Below are 21,507 nucleotides of genomic sequence, written 5' to 3'. Positions count from 1 at the left end.
TGCAAAGTATTTGTTAATAAAAAGAAGCACATGTGTTATTATATAAAAGTATAGAAACAATCCTTTTTGTAAACTAAAGTCTTTATTTTATCAGTATTACATGTCTAAAATGGTAGCGTATGAGTTCTAACTCGCTCACCAATAATGATGTTCATGATGCTTTGCTTCTTCGAGACACCACGTTTCTGGACAATCTTCTCTTCTCCTACATGGGGTTTGCTATGTTTTAGAAAGCTGCAATAATGTTCTAACACTTCACCTAAAATATGTGTAGTTTTATCATATAATCCCAAAGGACTATCAAACTCAGCACATACAAGTTACAAAACGTCTTCTCTGAATGTGCATCTTGCTCTGATGACAAGCTTTGTGAACAGAGATATTTGCTGGGTTCCTAGGCTAACAATAGCTTGCTTTCTCTCTGTTTTCAAATGACTTGTTGAGTTGTTTTGAGTATTATCTATTGTATTTTTTGCACACACACACACACACACATATATATATATATATATATATATATGTGTGTGTGTGTGTGTGTGTGCGTGCGTGGGATATTCCAATTCCCAAATGAAAGTTGCAAATCAGTTTTTTCATTGTTTGAAAAAAATGACTATGACTAACTATTCTAATTCAGCCTATAAAATATTTCCCACTCAGTGTAAATCAGGTTCTGCCTCATAGAATAAAAGTTTTAATGGAACCCTTTATTATTAATAACTATTATTTGAGCAGTATGTTCTGCTTTGTTTAAGTCTCGTCTTAAACACATCCCAGATGAAGACGAGCAGCCTCATAGTGGAGATGGTGTTATCCTGCACAGCTGTTAGTTAACAAAAATATAGATGGCAATGCAGGATGACCAGAGGTGTTGTGCAGAATTGTTCCCCCTATACAGATCTTTAAAAAACAATATGGGCACATGAACTTATACAACAGCGAATCTGTTGTAGGGCAAGCAAATGCTTTAAATTTAAACAATCTATCTCACCTTCCTATTTTTCTTGTGTGAAATAATTTCTGAGTCTTGTTTACACTTGAATCCTGATGCTGGCTGCACAAACCATACGTAATCACTTCATCATTCCTTCGACCCTATAGAGTGATGGCCTCTATTAAAGTCAGCTCACGTAGTCCTGTAACTACAACCCTCAGCAAGTCAGCAGCATAACAGAGGAGAGGTGACTTCAACCCGCCTTAGCCACATCGGTCCTTCCAGTAAACACGTGGAGATGGCCAAAGGGCACCCTAGTCCTGCCTCTAAGTGTTTTGTTAAAAGGGCATTAAATTATTAGAAAATTTTGATTTGTTATATCAAATCCATAAATGCCCAAATTCAGATATGCTCAGTGATATTCCCTGTTTTTATTTGTCTGATTCCACACTTTCTATACAGCAAAATTGAATATGATAAACTTGTCAATCGATCTGAGTTAATTAAAATGACAGCTGGTAACCAGCGTTATATCTGTTCATACACACCACCTGGCAATATATGAATGGAGTCCCCAGCATTTATATATTTGGACAAAAATAGTGATCCTGAACATAGCTCAGTGGAATGACCCACGTTTATTATTTTATGGCCAAAAAAAAAGAAGGCAAACAAAAAAAACCAGAAGGACAATAAAAAAGTTATTTCAGTGTTAATCTGGCCTTTTATTCATGGTGAACCTCCTCTGTTGTTATTTTTTATTATTAAAAGACAATTAACAGAGAAACTAATTCAGGTGTTTAAAAGATGGTTCCCACAAAATGTAAGTAACTTCCTGGTTTCAAAAGACCCCTGAGTTGTTTTTAGCCGACCCACACAAGAGTTAGTACCAAGATAGAAAGAGCTAGAGCTGGTACCGAGGAGAGGGAACCACCACCAGCTTAGCATTGCAACTATTTTGGTAAAATTTAAATATTAAATGAGACATACACTGCAGTAAAAATATGATTATTTTTTTGTCTTAATTTCTAGTATTAATGGGTTATTTGTGAAGTTGTCAAATTAATTGAAATAAACAGCTCCCTTAGTTTCTGCATGTAGTGAATCCATGCTGCCATAGTAATCAGCACTTTATTGTATTATACAGTTGAAGTTTTTTTCTTTCTTCATGTTCAGAGTTTCTAATCAAATTGCTTCTCACTGCTTGGTGTGTAAATCAGGAGGTCTCAGAACTAACAGAGAGTACTGTTCACAGTGCCTAGAGCACACTGAATAGGGCCTCAGTGTTTGACTGTTGAAACTAAATAAAACTATAACAACATATAAAGTATTATTATTCTAGGCCAAAATTCAATCATCAGAGAACTTATGGTAAAAAACCTAAACTCAGCAGGGGGAGGTGTGACAGCTATCTAGGCCCTTCCTTTTCATTGTTTCCATCCAGTCTTTAGTACCTGGCTGTCCAACAGCTGACCCATCAGACCAGAATAACCCTGAATGCACTCCAAGAACGTCTGATTTCGAAATGATGGGACTAAACCATCAGAACACGACAACAGCGCCATCAGAGTGGAGAGCAGTGAGGACAGATCTTTTAATTATAACCTTTCTACATTAATTTGCATTATTAATAAAAAATAGAATAGAGTTTAGGTCAGACAATTGTATATAGTAGTGTTAGAGCTTGTATTATCTGAAAAAATTATCAAACATGCCAAGAAAATACTTTCGAACAGAGATGCATGGATCAAGCTTTTTCCAGGTTGATGCTGATTTCAGATCTCACCTGCCGATTCTGAGTTTGACCAATTCCAATTTTTTATTAAAAGGGCTAAACTACCAAAAAGAGAAAAATGGGCTGCAGGTTCTTAACAGAGGTAGACATTTCAGATCCAACAGATAAAAATAATTACAAGACAATCTCTATTTATTCATCAAACAATAATGTCCTTACATTTTAACTGAATATTCTATTTTATAATTAAACCATTTTCAAAGATGAAAATGGTGAGTTAATAGTAAAATTCATTTAATAAAGAGGAAAAAAAGAATTAACATGGCAAGTATTTAACATGGCAGCGCCCGATAAGAGGAAATTAGACAATTCTGATTTCTGACTAACTAAAGGGTCAATCTCTTTAATCGTATTATTTTTTGTAGCTATTACAAGCCTTTATTATATTTAAACAGAACTGTTAATAAGGTAATCAATAAGTGTAATGTAAGACAGTAAAGTTCTAAATGTAAACACAAGAGGGCCTATACAAAGAAGGTTTGAATGGGTGAAATTAAAACTGTTTCACCAGCACCATGTGCATGGTGATATAGGGAGATGAGAAGGTTAGATGGAAGAGTGAGTGAAGTTTGAAAGGGAAATAAGTGTGTAAGAGACGGGAAAACAAAACAGGTGGGAGTTTTGAGTGAATATTGCGGTTTTGAGGTAGATCTTGGAGTACACCATGTTTCTGTGGTCCTTTTTTAAATGTACTCCAAGGCTTGTAATGCAGATCTTCTTTGATAATGCCCCACTGTATGTGTAAGAGCACTGGGCTGCAGCCAAGGTACACAGCTTTTGGTAATAGTTAACCGGGTGGACAAACAGTGGAAGTCAGCAGTGTGGAGGTAGGTCAGAGAACTGCAGCAGAGTGACGTGCTGTTACCCTCTTCCCCTTACCCTCACCCTCTGGCTAGTCACCCATGTTCTCCATCACAGGCAGATCCTCCCACCTAATCTCTCTCAGTTAAGACTGACATTGTTGGTCTCTTTCTTGGCTTTTAGATTTGGACTGCAGTTTTCTACACAAGCTGCTGTTGGACATAGTGAAGCGAAGCAGAACTTCTCTTTATATTAAATACAGAACCGCTTTCACTGCTTGGACAAATGTGATTACATTGACTTTTAAATGTATGTGCTGCAAAATGTAAGTTGTATAGACTGTATAGAACCAATGCACTGCTCTTTGAAAAAAGTTTTTTTTTCACAGAGCAGACTTAACACAGCAAAAAAAAAGACCCAAATGTTGCCTTTCATGTCGTCTGTGTCTCCAAGCCAATTAGTGGCTTACCAACTGATTTTGCAACTTCAGCATTTGTGTTACTACTGGTGATTTTTCATGGTCAGATTTCCCTGGTGGAAAATGAAGGGGGCAGAGCACGGCCCCCCTTGATTTTGTGCGTAGGTGTTTGTCTTGCTTTCAAAGTTGCCCCAGACGCTCCAAGGGCTCGAAAAGCGGTAGACGTGTCATTATGCCGATAGTCTGCCGACCTGTTGCTAATCTCAGAGCGAGCAGACCAAACACCAAACCGCACACAGCTCTGCTTTGGTCTTCAAATCTGGCTTTCAGGGCTGCTGTGGCGCAAATGCAGTGCTAACCTTAACCTAGGACCCAGAACAAAGAGCAACACCATGCTCCGCTCCACTCCCGCACTGCAATCAAGGGGGTTAAAATAGCAGCCTTTGAGGGAACGAGGCCTGACTGCTGGAGCCATCTGAAAGTAGAAAATGAGCCATTATAACTTCATACAGCTTTAAAAGTGTGCCATGTAAGCTGTCAAGGTAAAAGCTTTTGTTACGCTGGAGCAGCTCCAACAAAGGAGGTTATCAGGAAAATGACCCCGATGAGACATCATGGCCTACTTCTCTCAAATATGAGCTGCCTTTTGATCCGCCTACTTGATCAACCACTGTGCACCAAGGGCAGCTGACACTGAAACAGCAAAGATCTGTTTTTTCACTTTATGGCTGCAGGAAGCTTTGTGTTGGAGCGAATGTGTATACACAGGTTATATAACCAACTTGTGGAAGCTATGCCAGCAACTCTATCAGGTCCTGTTCTGTGGTCAAGGGCATTTGAAGAGAATAATCTCAGAGTACACGATTGGAAAATCAACATGCCTTAAAAAAAACTCAAGATAACAACTGCATATTTTACATGAGATCCGCAACAATATATTGAATGTTGCATCTGTTGGTTTATGATGGTCGTTAGTTTTGCCTGTACCACACTGCAGTGGGTTACACGCGAAGGCTGCAATCGAGGCACCCTAAATGGCAATCTGTCAACATTCCAATGGGTGCCAAGGTACTTACTTTGGACAAGAAAGGGGGGCACTGTGAAGGACTGGCTCTAATTAGGGGTAGCCAGTCAGGAGGTCATTGCCAATTGGAACAGGCCTCATAGATACACAGTCCTCTCCTGGGGACTGCTGAACAGTCAACATGTCACGGTCTAGTTTGGGCTTAAGTTGTTTTTGGGACAAGCAACAAGGTCACAGCTTGGCACAGACTCAGTCATTCCACCTAGGACAGAACGGGCTGTTACTATGTCAAATGCGTAAATGGCAAAAACAGTTATTGCTTTTTTGTAAACTTCCAAGTTAAGGATAGGAATCTACATTCTCTCGGGAATACTCAGAGATTGTTGTTTTAAAAAAGTTAACAACTGAAACGTTGCTAATTGCTAATTAAACATACTAAAGACGGTTAATGTAGTGTAAAGTCTGTAATCTTTTCTTTTTTTCAAATAAAAAAGCTGCTCTTTGATAGACATGGTGCGACATCATCTTTGTTGCTAATATAAATAATGACAGCAATCCATTTTTCCTAAATGTTGCTACTATAGTTCTTAGAGCGAAACTACAGGGGTTGGACAATGAAACTGAAACACCTGTCATTTTAGTGTGGGAGGTTTCATGGCTAAATTGGACCAGCCTGGTAGCCAGTCTTCATTGATTGCACATTGCACCAGTAAGAGAAGAGTGTGAAGGTTCAATTAGCAGGGTAAGAGCACAGTTTTGCTCAAAATATTGAAATGCACACAACATTATGGGTGACATACCAGAGTTCAAAAGAGGACAAATTGTTGGTGCACGTCTTGCTGGCGCATCTGTGACCAAGACAGCAAGTCTTTGTGATGTATCAAGAGCCACAGTATTCAGGGTAATGTCAGCATACCACCAATCAGAATCAGAATCAGAATCAGAAAAGCTTTATTGCCAAGTACGTTTTTGGACATACAAGGAATTTGTTTTGGCGTAGTCGGTGCAATACAATACAAATTAAACAGTATAAACATATCTACAATATAATATAAATATATGTGCACAGTTTTAAGTGAGTGAGAGTAAGTATAGAGCAGTATAAGATGCAAGAGCAATACAACAGTGCAGGTGATCATTGTGCAAGTATGGCAGTGCAAGTAAAGCAGGAGTCCAAGCTGAGCGTTAATGTAACGCATAGAGTTACAGGTTACAAGTGTCCTGTCAACAAAAAAAAAAAAAAAAGGGGGGGGGGGGGGGAGAATGTCAGGGTGGTTTCCGGGCTTTGTTAACAAGGCTGGTGGCAGATGGGAAAAAGCTGTTCTTGTGGCGTGAGGTTTAGGTCCGGATGGACTGCAGCCTCCTGCCAGAGGGGAGAGTCTCAAAGAGTCTGTGACCGGGGTGGGAGGGATCAGCCAGAATCTTCCCTGCCCGCTTCAGGGTCCTGGAGGTGTACAGTTCCTGGAGCGACAGTAGACTGCAGCCAATCACCTTCTCAGCAGACCGAATGACACGCTGCAGCCTGCCCTTATCCTTGGCTGTAGCAGCGGCTTACCAGATGGTGATGGAGGAGGTGAGGATGGACTCAATGATGGCTGTGTAGAAGTGCACCATCATAGTCTTTGGCAGGTTGAATTTCTTCAGCTGCCGCAGGAAGAACATCCTCTGCTGGGCTTTCTTGATGAGGGAGCTGATGTTTGGCTCCCACTTGAGATCCTGGGAGATGATGGTTCCCAGGAAGCGGAAAGATTCCACAGTGTCAATTGTGGAGTCACAGAGGGTGATGGGGGCAGGTGGGGCGAACCACATCCAACAAGATTAACTGTGGACGCAAGAGGAAGCTGTCTGAAAGGGATGCTCGGGTGCTAACCCGGATTGTATCCAAAAAACATAAAACCACAGCTGCCCAAATCACGGCAGAATTAAATGTGCATCTCAACTCTCCTGTTTCCACCAGAACTGTCCGTCAGGAGCTCCATAGGGTCAATATACACGGCCGGGCTGCTATAGCCAAACCTTTGGTCACTCATGCCAATGCCAAACGTCGGTTTCAATGGTGCAAGGAGCGCAAATCTTGGGCTGTGGACAATGTGAAACATGTATTGTTCTCTGATGAGTCCACCTTTACTGTTTTCCCCACATCAGGGAGAGTTACGGTGTGGAGAAGCCCCAAAGAAGCGTACCACCCAGACTGTTGCATGCCCAGAGTGAAGCATGGGGGTGGATCAGTGATGGTTTGGGCTGCCATATCATGGCATTCCCTTGGCCCAATACTTGTGCTAGAGGGGCGCGTCACTGCCGAGGACTACCGAACCATTCTTGAGGACCATGTGCATCCAATGGTTCAAACATTGTATCCTGAAGGCGGTGCCGTGTATCAGGATGACAATGCACCAATACACACAGCAAGACTGGTGAAAGATTGGTTTGATGAACATGAAAGTGAAGTTGAACATCTCCCATGGCCTGCACAGTCACCAGATCTAAATATTATTGAGCCACGTTGGGGTGTTTTGGAGGAGCGAGTCAGGAAACGTTTTCCTCCACCAGTATCACGTAGTGACCTGGTCACTAACCTGCAAGAAGAATGGCTTAAAATCCCTCTGACCACTGTGCAGGACTTGTATATGTCATTCCCAAGATGAATTGACGCTGTATTGGCCGCAAAAGGAGGCCCTACACCATACTAATAAATTATTGTGGTCTAAAACCAGGTGTTTCAGTTTCATTGTCCAACCCCTGTAGCTTCGGCTTAAATTCAAATTGGCAGGTCAAAGCTATACAAATGTATCCACGCAGCTCTTGACATTATCAAGGAAGAGTGCTCGGTTTCATGTATACATCTACATACATATATATAATTATATGTATAAATATATATATAGAGTGTAGACTGTAAATCCAGCACATTTGAACCAAGCATTTAGAAATTAATAGGTCCCATGGAAAAGATGAACACATTTAGAAGAAAACAAACATTCAGTTCTGGGCCCTCTAAAAAAAGTGGACCCTCAGCATTACACTAGTTTCTAGAGGCCTTCAGTAGATTGCCCTGATGAACAAGAGGAAAATGTTCTCTCTGCAGAAATTAGCACAAAAGCTTGACACTAGCAGACACACTACGCCTTTGGCGAGTTCAACGGCAGGCACCTTTTGTTTTTTCCTGAGTAAGACATCTTTCATCATCTGGCAGCCATGTGACTGAATCCACAGCAATCAATCTCTCTCTCTCTGTCAAAGTGCAATCATTAGAAGGGATATGTACTATTACATTCCTTTTAACAGGTGTTTGTTTGACAAGCTCAGCTGCTGGATCATTTTAGGTAACATTTTTAAGCTGACATACAGAACTACAAGCCTACAGAACAATTAACGAAAAAGTTTAGCAATATTGCACAGAAATATCCATTAGTGATTTGCATCTGAGTTTGGCCACATCAAAGTTTATTCTAGTTTTTCACTTTCATCCATCTCCGTTTGCTTCTTTGTCTTTTTGCTACTTTGAAAAACTCTATCAGCGTATTTTACCTGTCACTGTCATGATGTGAACCTGAGCCTCAACTGTCAAATGTAAGGAAATGTCTTATTACCCTGTGTATAAAAAAGGAAATCCTGCATTCTTTCATGGCAATTATTTTCCATCATGGATTCTAAAGTATTACAACCACCAAATATTTTTACTTCTTACTGTTTATGCACTGAAACTTTGAAATGCTACTGTATACTACTGTATTTTTTCACCATTAAAATTTAACCGTGGCAATTTATTTTCCATTCAAACAGAAACATAAATAAACTAATTTAATATTAGCAGTAGCCATCTCAAGGGTAATTACTTTTTACAATCGTTCAGTTCGGCTGAATTAAGAAGTTCAAAACTGAATCTGTTCTTGAACCAAACAGAGGTCTTTTTAAACAGTAACAGTTGACAGAAATTTGTAAATTAAAGAACTTATTGGTGATTTTTTTTTGCTAAACTGTATTTTGAAGTATTTTTTTAAGCTGTGTTTCTTTATGTGTTCTAATGTTTCTGTTTAGATTTCCTTTGTATTTTTTTCCTATGTCCTGTTTTGAATTTATTTTTGAATGGATTATTTAGTGCCTGGTATTAACTTAAATTTATTTGATTTATTCCAGTTTACCGACATATGCTACATTCAATTTCTATCAGAGGTCTGAACTCAGATCAGGAATGACATGGTACCTAACCCCAAAGGAAAGGTGTAATGATATATCCAGTTGGCAAGATGAACCATGGCTTCAATGGTAATTTTGGTAAAACTATGAATCTCCATTTTTGTTTTCACATACAGGTTCCACAGATCATAAATAGTTGGTAATCTTTGTAGAATAATCCAGTTCAATTTTTACTCAATCTTATATTGTGGTTTTTATTATTTCCTGCCAAAAGAAATTCATAAAAAAATAGCCCCTTTTGTGTGCACACAAGCAGAATAATCCTAAACTGTCTTTACGAACCTCTGTTCAGTGTAGACTTATCCATATCAGGTTTGACCAGTAGAAGTGTTTTTCATTTTGAATTTAAATCCCATTTACTTCACCCCCAAACAGAAGGTTTGAATAAGTTGCTAACTTCAGTGTGGTTAGCTGCTAACAGTTAGCCTCTTGCGTTTTACCTCTTATGCCTGGTTGTCTCTTTTTTAAACGAGGTCCCAAAACGCTGACAAATACAAATGATTCAGAAGCGGTTAAAGCTTCTTTGGTGCTTATGTAACCAAGTATTGTCAACCAGAGAGCGGACTTTATGAGGCGACTGTCAACACAACAGGACATTTCAAGAACTTTCTTTCTTCCTTGAAAATAAGCGTCTCAAACAGATAAAACTGTCAAGTGTGTCAAGTGTAAGAACTGATCTTCTTTTCTGAGGCCAGTAATGATAGCTTAGACAACACCAGATGAAGCTACTGTACATGTACATGCTGCTAGAGACTAGAGAGCACTCTATGGGACAGACTTCATTGTGAAGGGAAATATCATGCTTTAATGAGATCCTGATAAATCCCTACCTTACAGTGCTACAGTTCCTAGACTATGGGCTAATTAGATTTGCAAATGGCTATGCTCAGTGACCATTTTAACTATTTGCCATACAAGCAAGTTTAGCAGAATGCATTCCAATACACGAGTAACAGGTTCATTAATGGAAGTTGTGCAGTACAAAATGTTCAAGACATAAATAACAAGAAAAGCAGATAATGGTTTGTTGAACCACCTATCTCCACATTTGTCTGTGGCAGCCATGTTGAAATTTGAAATCAGAGTTGGTGAAAAAAACCACAGCCCTTTAGGTAGAAATTTAAACTTCATCCAGGTGAATTTGTCTTAATTTGAATTCTGAATTTCAAACTTCCAAGCAAAATTGGCACTGTTCTTTTATTTGTCTGCTGTTTATTAAATGTTTTTATGGACATTGTTTGGTCTCACAAACGTAACGGATTGTTTCCCACATCGGCCACATGTTTACATGAAATCCTTCAACAGGCCAAACATGAGGTGTCTTTTGTTGTTGAGCAGGCACACAAAACACAATTCATCACCGAGGTTGGCACTGTGTGGTCCTAATATCGTCTTTGTTTAGCTGCACTGTGATCAGATATGCCAGCTGCTTAAACTTTCACCTGACACCGCTCGTGCACTGACCAACGCAGGGCTGACGGGTGGTCTGTGGCCTGTCTGTGAAAATCATTGTGATTATTAAACTGAGGAAAGGAAAAATCACATCAGCTAACTTCTGTATATCAAACCAATCTGTTTGCTTGAGCCACTTAGAGCAGAGAGTGAATCAGACTGTTTTTGTCATGATTTAGTCTTACATCTGCACTCTGCTTTGCTCATACAACAAAATAGGCTCTCAATGAACAGGGTGGCATGAAGATTATTACTAAAACCAACACTGAAGAATTTCTTAAAATAAAGGGAGGGAAAAGGTCAGAACCAGGACATGCTGTTTGCTGTTTGGAAGTGACCATGTGACTCTCAGAGACATAAAGCATTTTTTGTCAGCAGTGTTATCTCCCTTAATCTGGGGTTACAATATGGCTTTTGTAGTCATGCAGCACTGAAAGATCTAAGTCACTTTGATCTTGTTTAATAGAGTTTGGTAAATGATCTCAGTATGGGAGCTCCACCTCTTATGCACTCAAACACATGCACGCGTACACACAAACACCATTTGGACACAATTGGAGGGACTCATTCATGCCTGCATACACATAAATAGCAAAAACAAAAGGGACCGTCACACAGGTGAAAGCTCTTCACCGTTCGGATCATTGAGCCAAGCGTTCAAGCAGAAAAGTAAAAAACGTGCTCCTGCTCTTTGCTTCCTGGAGACGCTGCCTTTTTAACGATGTTGCTCTGCAGCTGTAAATCTGTCCTTCATAAACATGTTGCACAAATAGTTTTGTCACATGGAACCCAAACAACTCTGAATGAGATTACTTCGCTTTGGGAAGTACTACAGGCTGTATTTACTAAAGCGACGAGCACAAAGATATTTAAAAAAAAAATGTCTGAGCAAGTGACTAAAGGAGCCACAGGGAGCCTGGGAGAGGGAGGGTGTTTGTCAGATAGCATTTATCTGTGGCATGGTGATGACTCTTTTCCTCTAAGTTCTCAGCAAACGAAGAGCTTCCTGCCTTTTGAGAGCACGCAGCCATTTCTGTCCTTGAAACTGAAGCACATGCAATGAATTACAACCATCTTTAAGAGCTGTCAAGAAACAAGAGAGGGCTGGTTAAGGAGAGGAGCGGAGGTGAGCAGGGGGAATTTGAAGCTGCTCTGCTAGGATGAAGAGGAACAACACAGGCAGTGAAATGAAAAACTGCAGAGAGGCTTCTGAGCCTTTGATGTTGCAGAAGGGTCTGCTTCTGCCACTGCAGGCACGCTAAAAGTTGTTACTGGCAGACCTCATGACTGAAAAGACCAAAATATTAACTAGGGATGTCCTGATCAAAGTTTCTTCCCATACATTTCCGAGGCATCTAAAAATAGTCGTTAGTTGAATACCGAGTCCCAGTCTGACGCGAATAAAGGTAGTAAAATCAATGCCATGTATATGCAAAAAAGCTGAGGAGCTTTACACTGCAGTAAAACAACATACTATATTTACCACTATATTACTATGTCTACTATATTATTGTGATTATGACCCACTTGACAATCACAATATCATTCAGTAACCGATAACGTTCTGAATGCAGTATTGTTCTTGCTGATATTTTGTCCCAACTGGAGCTTCTGCAGGACAGCTGTAATGTTCAGAAAACTACTGCAATGTTCTGACAATGCATCACCAAACATGCATTGCTTTATCACTGTTTCTAGAGATCTATCTGACTCCCCACAAACATGTAGAGTCTTCAATAAACTCCTGTCCTGCTCCTGCTGAAGATGTTTTCATGCTGAGCAGTGTGCTGAACCGCTAGGCCAACATCTGCATTTTTACTCTGTTTTGATTTGGCTCATTGATAACTGGACTTGTAACATTTTTCAATGTGGCTCCAGGTAATCATGTGCAGACAAAACTTGCCATTCTTAGATTGGATAGTGTCAGTGAACAGCAATTTTCAAGACTTTCCAAGGTTTCTTGGTTGGATTTAGGTCTAGACTTTGACTGGGCCATTTTAACACATGAACATGCTTTTATGTAAACCATTCTATTGTATCTCTAGCTGTATGTTTAGGGTTGTTGTCTTGCTTGAGGGTAAAACTGCCCAGTTACAAGTCTTTAGCAAGCTTTTCTTCCAGGATGTCCCTGTATTTAGCTCCATCCATCTTCTGATCAACTCTAACCAGCTTCCTTGTTCCTTCTGCAGAATAGTAGCACAATTTTGCCATGTTTTGCAGTAAGGAAGGTATGTGATTATATATAGTGTTAGTTTTCCACTAAATACAAAAAATGTGTGCAAGCACTACACACAAATCAATTTTGACCTCATCTGACCAGAGCATATTCTTCCACGTTTGCTCTGTCTCTTATTTAGGAGTATCGAAGTATGCCAATCCTTTCCAGTATTTATTTGCAAAACATGTTGGAAATCAAATATAATTTCCTTCTATGTGAAAATTGTATCATATTTTGTGTCATTAAAAGACATTGAACTTTGAGGTAGTCATGTAGCAAAATTTGAAAAGGTTCAAGGGGCATGAATATTTCTGCAGGACAATATGAACATGTTTTGTATTATGAGCATGGGTGTATAGATGCAAGAACTATTGCTGAATTTATAAATAGTATTAGTACTAAAACTCTAATGGAGGTATGTAACAGACCAGCTCGTTCCACTTATCATTTGACCTTTTACTATGCGGAGACACAGATAAAGCCAACCTTCTCATCGGCAGCTCATGAATTCTCATGCAGGGTGGTACAACTGTCATCTGTGCAACATGGTTCTCTGTAAATCTCTATAAATGTGACCTTGATCCTTCCCGAGAGAGGACACCTTGGCCTCCACACCCACAATGGATCAGCAGGCTCTCCTCTCTACTCTGAGTGGATCGGTTTCAGCTGGAAAGACACAGGTGCTTCACTCGACTTGAACTGCTGAGACAAACTGGTCGCTGTCACAGAGAAGGTAAAAACGCCCTGGTGCTTGCCGCTTTTTAAACCAGAATGTCTTACCGTACTGAAAGCTGTTGACCCTGAAAGAACATTTTCCCTGCCTGGCCCACTATCTACGGTATGCTACCCTTCAAGAAGAATGAGAATATGCATGCGTGAATGTGTGCCTATGTGCTTTTAAAGATGGTGGTGAGTCACCTCTCTCCACCGTAACGGATGCGCGGCAAGATAAAAGCGAAACATAAAAGAGCTGCTTGCGTTCGCGACTCCCTCTGTGTGCCAGCAGCTCCCCAAAGGGACACACGGTGTACGTGTTCGGGGGAAGAAAGAGATGAGAGAGACTGTTATGTTTTTTTTTCCAGCCCGTGGGCCAGTTCAGTGATAAGCATGGTAGTAATGGCTTCACCATACAGCAGTCACATACCATGTGCTTGTCTGCATGCTCTGCGCTATAAAAAGATATCAAATTTAGTGTGCGACTTTGTTTTGCAGATGTGTGAGGGAGTGGCTAGATGAGGGACAGTGACAGAGTAAAGAAGCAGACAGCTTTCTTGGTTATTTGCACATAGAGTGCTATGAAAGGGAGACAATAATGTGTTGTATAACATTCACAAATTCCAGACACAGCCTAATGACTAAAAAAGAAGGGGGCCTGCAGGATTGAGACATCTGCCATGCCCCTCCTCCTTCTTCTCAGCGTCCTTGGACGCATCTCTTCAGCCGTCTCTCGTAGAAAAGGGTGGAAAGGACAGCGGTAGCCCCAACTTCCTGTGTTGCAGGGCTCCGTTTTGTCAGATCCCTGCTAAGGAGAAACCATTAGTGCGCAGCCTGTCTGATTGCCTGGACACACGTAGACGTCTGCTCGTGGCAAGAAGCCAGACGCAAGATAGAACTGAGGTCTCACTGGAGGAAAGAGGTGATGGCAAAGCTGAACTGACCAGAGGGGAAAAATAATCACTTCTTAACAGTAGATCTGTTAAGATGGTTAGAATAAATGAACTGTGCATGAAGAGCATGTCTCATATGTTACAGTGATGATAAAGTTGTCCCTGAATGGCTTCCCTTTCTATACAAAGAGCAGGTAATCAAACAAAAAAAGTCGCTGTGGCAAAAGCAGGGAGGAAATTGTGAGCTTAGGATGATTTTGCTTGTTCCTTTATGTGAGTGCCAGAGTCGCCAAGAGGCAAATTTATTTTCAAGTCTCATATGGTTCCCATATCAGTAAACCCAGGAGAACTTTAAAGGCGTAAAACTCAGACTGGAACCTTTCAATGTCACTTCAGGTTCACTTGAGGATCTTTACTGGTGTGTTACCAAGTGGACAGTGAAAGGAAATAAGAGGCTGCTGCAGAGCAGTTCATTGACATGAATTTTAAAATATACAAAACATAAACTATGCTGACTGATGCTTGACATGAAATACAAATAATATAAGCACTTACTTTGCCTTGCATGAGCATTCATACCACTTAAAGCTTTACACAATTTGTCTCAAGACTAACTTCAATGAATTACATTAGGGATATTTGCAAAATTGACCATAGCTGGCAAAGACAAAGTAGTGCATAATGAAGTGGAAGGAAAATTATACATGGTTTAAATTTTTTTTATAACAAAAAGATTTAAAGGTGTATTTTTAGTATGTCTCTACTAGCTTTGCATATTTAGACACTATTGTTTTACAAAGTAGCTCAAGGTAAGCTAGTTTGGATTCAGTGTCTGGGAAAAAAGGTTTTCAAGTTTTGTCTCAGATTCTCATTTGGGTTCAGGTCTGGACTATTGACTGGGCCATTCAAACACTGGAATATGCTTTGATCTAAACTCTTCTATTGAAGCTCCAGCTGTAGGTTTCAGGTTGTTGTCTTGTTGGAAGGTAAACGTCTGCCCCAGTCTCAAGTCTTGCAGCCTCCAAGAAAGATTTCTTCCAGGATTGTCCTGTATTTAGCACAGGTTGATACTGACATGCAAAGGTATGAAATAACAAAACTGAAAATGACTAGCCCCTGCAACATTGCATTATTCTTCTTTTCACCAGTAAAGCACTTACTATTTATGACTAATATTAAAAGAAGCTAAATCAAAGAACACATTCCAACACATTTAAACGTTAACAAAAAGATTAAACCTTAAACCAACCTTGCTGACTCTATTTGATCAAACGAATCAAGAAAATATAGAACAATCCACCATTTTCTTTCAAGTTCACAGTAACAAACTACCTTGTGTTGGACCATCACATTAAACCCAAATAAAATACATTGAGTTTTTTGGTTGTAGTGTGAGGAAATATGAAAATGTTAAGGGGTGTGAATACAAGGTCCTGTACAAGGGTGTCAGTACCTTGTAAACTTTAAGCAGCATACATTTTGACTTGTGTGTATTGGCACATATAAGTAGAACTATGCATCATGGCAATCCCTGCAATGTTAGGTGGCAAGGAGCCACTGGACGGACTGTTATCTCATCCAGGGAGGTAGGAAGTATGGACAGGAAATCCAAAAGGAGGGGGAAGAGAAGGCCCGAGTGGGAAGCCCAGTGTAAACAGTCTTAGCTTTTAATCATCCCAGCTCACGTTCGGAACTGGCCGTACTTTGATGTTGTCCCTCAGCGCCCACTCCACCCTCCCATCCCTCGTTCCCAAACGACTGCGCCAAGGGCCAGGGGAGAGGGCGCCGAGGAGATAGCGGGCTCGGACAGGCAGGGGGACTCTGAGAGAGTGGAAAAAGGAGGTAAGGAGGAGGCATTCAGTACCTTTTAGAAAACTGGGAAGGGGGGCTGAGGAATCTGAAGTGGTGCAGAGTTAAGTGGTGGCATGCCTTAATTATAGCTGATGAATCTAAGGGAGCTCTCACAGGTCAACACAGCATAAAGAACAAAGACTCAAAAATGCAACAGTGGAAAGGGGAAAATGGAAAGTCAAGATGGTTTTAAGTGGAAATAGGTGGAGCTTTAATGATGTTCTATAATTGGGTTTTGGCCTGTTAGGAGGATAAACTCTATCTCTTTCTCCCCACAGAAACCTGAAGAAAAGCTCCAAGTATTATCTCAGACGTTTTGGGACATCTCCTCTCATCATTTAGCTCCATTTTGGAAAGGAGGCAGAGAGAGACCATCAGAAATTCCTCTGCACTAGTGTTTATCCAAATAGTGCTGGCCAGAACCCAGCCAGTGTTCCAATGAAAGTGTCCATTCAGCGGACCGGGCATATATCCAGGGAGATCACAGTTTAAAAGATCAGAGGGAGTTACGTACCAAAGTGATGTCTCATGACTTGGATACACAGAAGAAAGCTGTGAACTTCCTCTATCACCAGTGGTACATGTTTGTCCCCCTCATGTTAGCAAACATAATTAATCATTTTAAAGGAAATAACACTGCAGGAAACTAAGTACTACAAAAGACAACCTAATGTTGGTGGAAAGACTTTAGTGGGTTTCAAACCTATTAAAAAATTGATATGCACCAAAAAAATCAGCTGGTGACCAGAATCTGCAGGTTTTTTGCTTATTCTTACCACACCTTAGTGCAATCAAGGTGTCGTAAGAATAACACTCTTCGAGTGGATGCTGTCACTGAGGGAAGAAACCCTACAGTTAACTATAATCAGCTGTTTCTAAGGTCAGGGTAAACTGATGTACCAACTTGTTTGAAAAAAACTTTTTTCTATGACATGTCTATGGTTCATTGAGCACACAATTTATCCTTAATCAGATATGTAACACATGCAAAAAACCTGGACAACAGACTAGAGTGGAGATGCATCTGTGAAGCTGCCTACAAGAAGGAACAGAGCAGACTGTACTTCCTGAGGAAGCTTAGGTCCTTCAGTGTTTGCACCAAGATGCTGCATATCTTCTATAAGTCTGTTGTGGAAAGTGTGATCTCTTCTACCATCATCTGCTGGGGAAGCAGCATCAGAACCAGGGACTTAAAAAAGCTCAACAAGCTGATAAAGAAGGCTGGTTCTGTTCTGAGGACTCCTCTGGAACCTCTGGAGATCATTGTGGAAAGACGGATTCTTCATAAAATGAAGAACATTATGGAGAACCCTGAGCATCCTCTTCATGATACTGTCCTACAACAACAGAGTGTCTTCATTCAGAAGCTTCCTAAGATCTGCTGTAAGACAGACCGCTACAGGAGATCCTTCCTGCCCACAGCCTTCAGCATCTACAACGGCTCTTTGAAGAAACCTGAATAATATGAGCTGCAACAACATTTAATTTCCCTTTGGGATTAATAGTTGTTTTTTTTATGAATTGAAATGAATTGCACAATGATTTAACTGTGTTAAATGCAGAAGGTCGATTACAAGTGAAAATAGAAGCATGCAGAGAATTTTTACATCAAACCTTCATCCTCTTCATCCACTGGATAACAAGAACATAAAGCGGCTGCATAAAGCTGCCGGCAGTGGCATATAAAAGACCTGTTAGAACAGGTCTGTGTGCTAACAAAGAGCATTCAGCAGTATAAAATCATTTCTGTGGACTGTGAGAACAACCTAAAAAGAGATGGTCTGCATAAAGTTTACCTTTCCAGTTCTAGACAGAACCACAATCAATGATCTGACTAACTGAAACCAGTAAACAGAGAATAACAACTATGAATGTTTAGGTAGGAAGAAAAATAGAGGATTAAGGCAGCTACAATTCTGACTGTGGCAGAGGTCAGAATGATTATCTTGAAGCAGGCAATTTCGTTTACCGCTGTATGGAAATATGAACCACATGACCTGTATTTATTCTTAATAAAAAGCCCAATCTCCAAAACTCTGCAAGGTTTTGTGGGGTGGAAAAAAAAAAAAACGAAAGAAAGTTGGAAATCCCAGAGAGCTGGAAGTGCCTTTGATCTGAGCAGCGCTGTGATATGCATCCGTAACATGTTTTCAACATCTTGCACAAGCACACCAGAATAGGATGAGCTTTACCCCGAAGAAGGAAAACGGCAGTGGCTTTTCACTGTGCCTAATGCAGGGCTTTCTCCCTGACGAAGCCGTGTAAAGCCTTATCAATTACCGCAAACTGAAGCATCTGACTTACGGTTCACAAATAGCCCCCCACCTGGTGAGTGAGGAGAGACAAGATCTTACAGTACCTCATATCTGTCGTCCTGTTCCTTTGGAGACGGTAAATACATTCACACAGGCAAACTTTATAGCCCGGGAACCTTAATCCACTCTTGAATCCTAAATATGCAAGCTGAATAGGCCACATACTTTATATTTGCAAGGCTAACACCATATTTCTTATCGAAACAGAAAAAATAACAAGGCTTCCATTGGTCTCAACATGATTTTCTGTTCTTTAAAAGCCTTGTGCCACACCTTGATATTAAGTGCATTGGATGAACATCAGATTCCAAAAATAGCTGATGCAAAACAAAGCGGTGATGTTGGAAAAGATACACCTACAAGAGTTGGCAACCGCAGTAAGCGTGTTTTTCAGATTATCAAAACAAACTTAGTGTAATAAAATGTTTGTACTTAGCCCTAATAATGGAATTTAGATCATCTGTCAAGCCATGATAAGTAGGAAGTTGGGATATTATTAAGCAGCTCAGAGAAACAGTATGTCACGCACCTCTGCAACCCAATGACATGCAGTTCCGGACAGACGTTTATATACACTTGAATCTCTTATTAATAGCATGAATTAATCTTGGCCTATTAATTAAGTATTTGGGTTCTTCTTTCTTGATTTGACTCGTTTAACAACTTTAATGACTTTTAAAAGCAAACTTGGTGCACAGGTTTGAGTTTGTGGATGTTCTCTGATCCAACTGGGGTCAGGTTTACAGACTCATATATATATACTGTGTACATAAATATATCTATCTATATATATATATAGATAGATATATATAAAATTTCTAAGGTTTGGTTTATGAAACTAAACTAAGGTAAAGTTCAAGAACTGAAGGTTTTCCTCCTTCCTCGTCGTTCCATGCACTTTGCAAAATGCACCGGTAGCACTGGCAGCGAAAGAGACCCTCAGCATGATGCTACCACGACCATGCTTGTTAGTAGGTAAAACCATCATCAAGTAACTGTAACCTGATATCTCAATCTTTTTCTCCTCTCACAAACTACTATTTTCTCCAGAAAGCATTTGGCTTGTCCATGTAGGCAGCTGCGAATTGAAGTTCTGCTAGAAGCAGGTGCTTCCTTTTTGGTCAGCATCTTCTCAGTCCCTACTGATGTTAAACTTACTTAGCTGTGAACAGTAGTACTTGCGTTTCAGCATCTTCTAGTTCATTATCAGCTTGAGCCCTAGTAGTTCCTGGATTGTTCTTGAACACCCTAAAAAAATAACTGTGGTGATCCTTTGCGTCAAATGGTTAAAACTTTGGCAGTGCAGTGCAGTGATCCCAAACACACCTCAAAACTAATTTTGGAATGGATAACGCAGATTAACTGCAAGCTTCTGAAATAGCCCACACCTCAGCCATATTAAACATGTATGGACTGTGCCAGGAGGCAAACAAATTTAAATGAGTGCTATGACTTCTGTTAATAAGAGTGTTGAAATATCAATCCCTAATCATGCTAACTTTCTGAGGTAGACTTATCTTAATACTGGTGGGCTGTATGGTTATATTAGAGCCAGTTAAATAAATTTGAACCTGTGTAGATAAAACCTAAACTTTTGCAAATCTGTTTTTAAAAGCAATTGAACTTATTTGTTATATTATCATCCCACCCTGGAAAAAGAAGGGTTCAAATGCATTTTTAAAAGCCCAAAGTTAATGACGTTCATGCCGATCATGACTGTGTGTAAACTTCTGACCAGTGCTGCAGCTATAAAACCCAGTAGAGGTGTGAAAATCCTTATCAGACAGTTGATGTGTAAACTGTTAGAAACTGGTGGAGTCCGGGAAAAATCCCTTTACAATGAGGTAGTGCAGTGAAAGGTGTTACAGTGGAATCAGAATATTCATATTTATTAAATGTGTTTTACATGCACTTCCTCTAATATCTGAGGTTTGAATTTTTCAGACATAATTTATTTTCATCCATGTTTTCAAAAACTTCGAACTTTCTTGGTGTATATAATTAAGACACTGGCGGTTGCTCTTCATGGTTTTGCAAGTAAAACCTAAGGAGAAAACGAACCATCATTTTTTTTTTTTTTGTTCTGAGCCTAGCGTTTTCTAACCTGTAAAGAAAGATCAAACATCAAGACATCAGGTCCAAACGTTGGATTTGATGGAAGGTAAGAAATGACTGTGTGGACAGTGTTTCACCCGTTACCTGCATCAGTTTCCCTTGTGCTTTGCCTGCACTTCCTCCTACGAACTGCCCTTTCAGAATGATGGGCTCCACCGTGGGCTCCTTCACCAGAGTCACCTTGATGACCGCTCGGAGTCCCGACCGCTCGGACTCCAGGCTCGGCTGGCCCAGCACCACCTGCAGGGCCGCCATGAGCAGCCACGGCCAGAGCCCGGCCAGGGGCCGCGGAGGGACGCTCATGGCCTCGGTGGCGGTGCCCGGCCGCACATGCTGGACTTCGTCAGAAATATCAACCTAACCTATAGGAACTGGTCCCTCTTCTTCTTTTTCTGCCTCAGTAATTACCTGCTGAAAAGATGAGCTATAATCCAAACAGTTAATGATGAAGGGCTTCCACCAGAACTCCTAAAGCTTCCATTCAGCATCTGGGTTAACAATTCTGACACTGCACGTTATGGTAGAGGATCTAGAGCCGTGATAAGCAGGCCCAAAGGAACCTGCATCCAGTGTTTATTACAGCATGAAGAAACCTGAGGCGAGCACTGATTTCCAAAACGCTGCTTTGCATCACACCAACAACTCGGATCTCCTCATTCGCAGGTCGCTTTCCTTACAGATGAACTGGTGTAGCTATCCCTCTCCACTGGATCAGATCCCGGTCATACTGTATCCGACTTATGCTTTATATTACAGTGAGACGCAAAACCGCCGTGTCTTTCA

At 40.5% G+C, this 21,507-nt stretch overlaps 1 protein-coding gene across 1 annotated transcript in view; it reads right to left on the bottom strand.

Moving 5' to 3' along the window:
* The window catches only part of LOC124876615 (E3 ubiquitin-protein ligase RNF43), a 125,830-nt gene extending 104,798 nt beyond the window's left edge, over positions 1 to 21,032 (bottom strand). Inside the window, exon 1 of the mRNA XM_047379537.1 lies at positions 20,809 to 21,032. Within this exon, the coding sequence (XP_047235493.1) occupies positions 20,809 to 21,027 (219 nt within the window). The 5' untranslated portion in view covers positions 21,028 to 21,032. The remainder of the gene's footprint in view (positions 1 to 20,808) is intronic.
* Between the last annotated feature and the right edge of the window lie 475 nt (positions 21,033 to 21,507).

This window comes from Girardinichthys multiradiatus, chromosome 11, assembly GCF_021462225.1.
Source record: "Girardinichthys multiradiatus isolate DD_20200921_A chromosome 11, DD_fGirMul_XY1, whole genome shotgun sequence".
In the NCBI taxonomy this organism is placed as follows: Eukaryota; Metazoa; Chordata; class Actinopteri; order Cyprinodontiformes; family Goodeidae; genus Girardinichthys; species Girardinichthys multiradiatus.
Note: the sequence above shows the minus strand (reverse complement) of the source record. Positions and strands in the feature narration are given on the sequence as shown.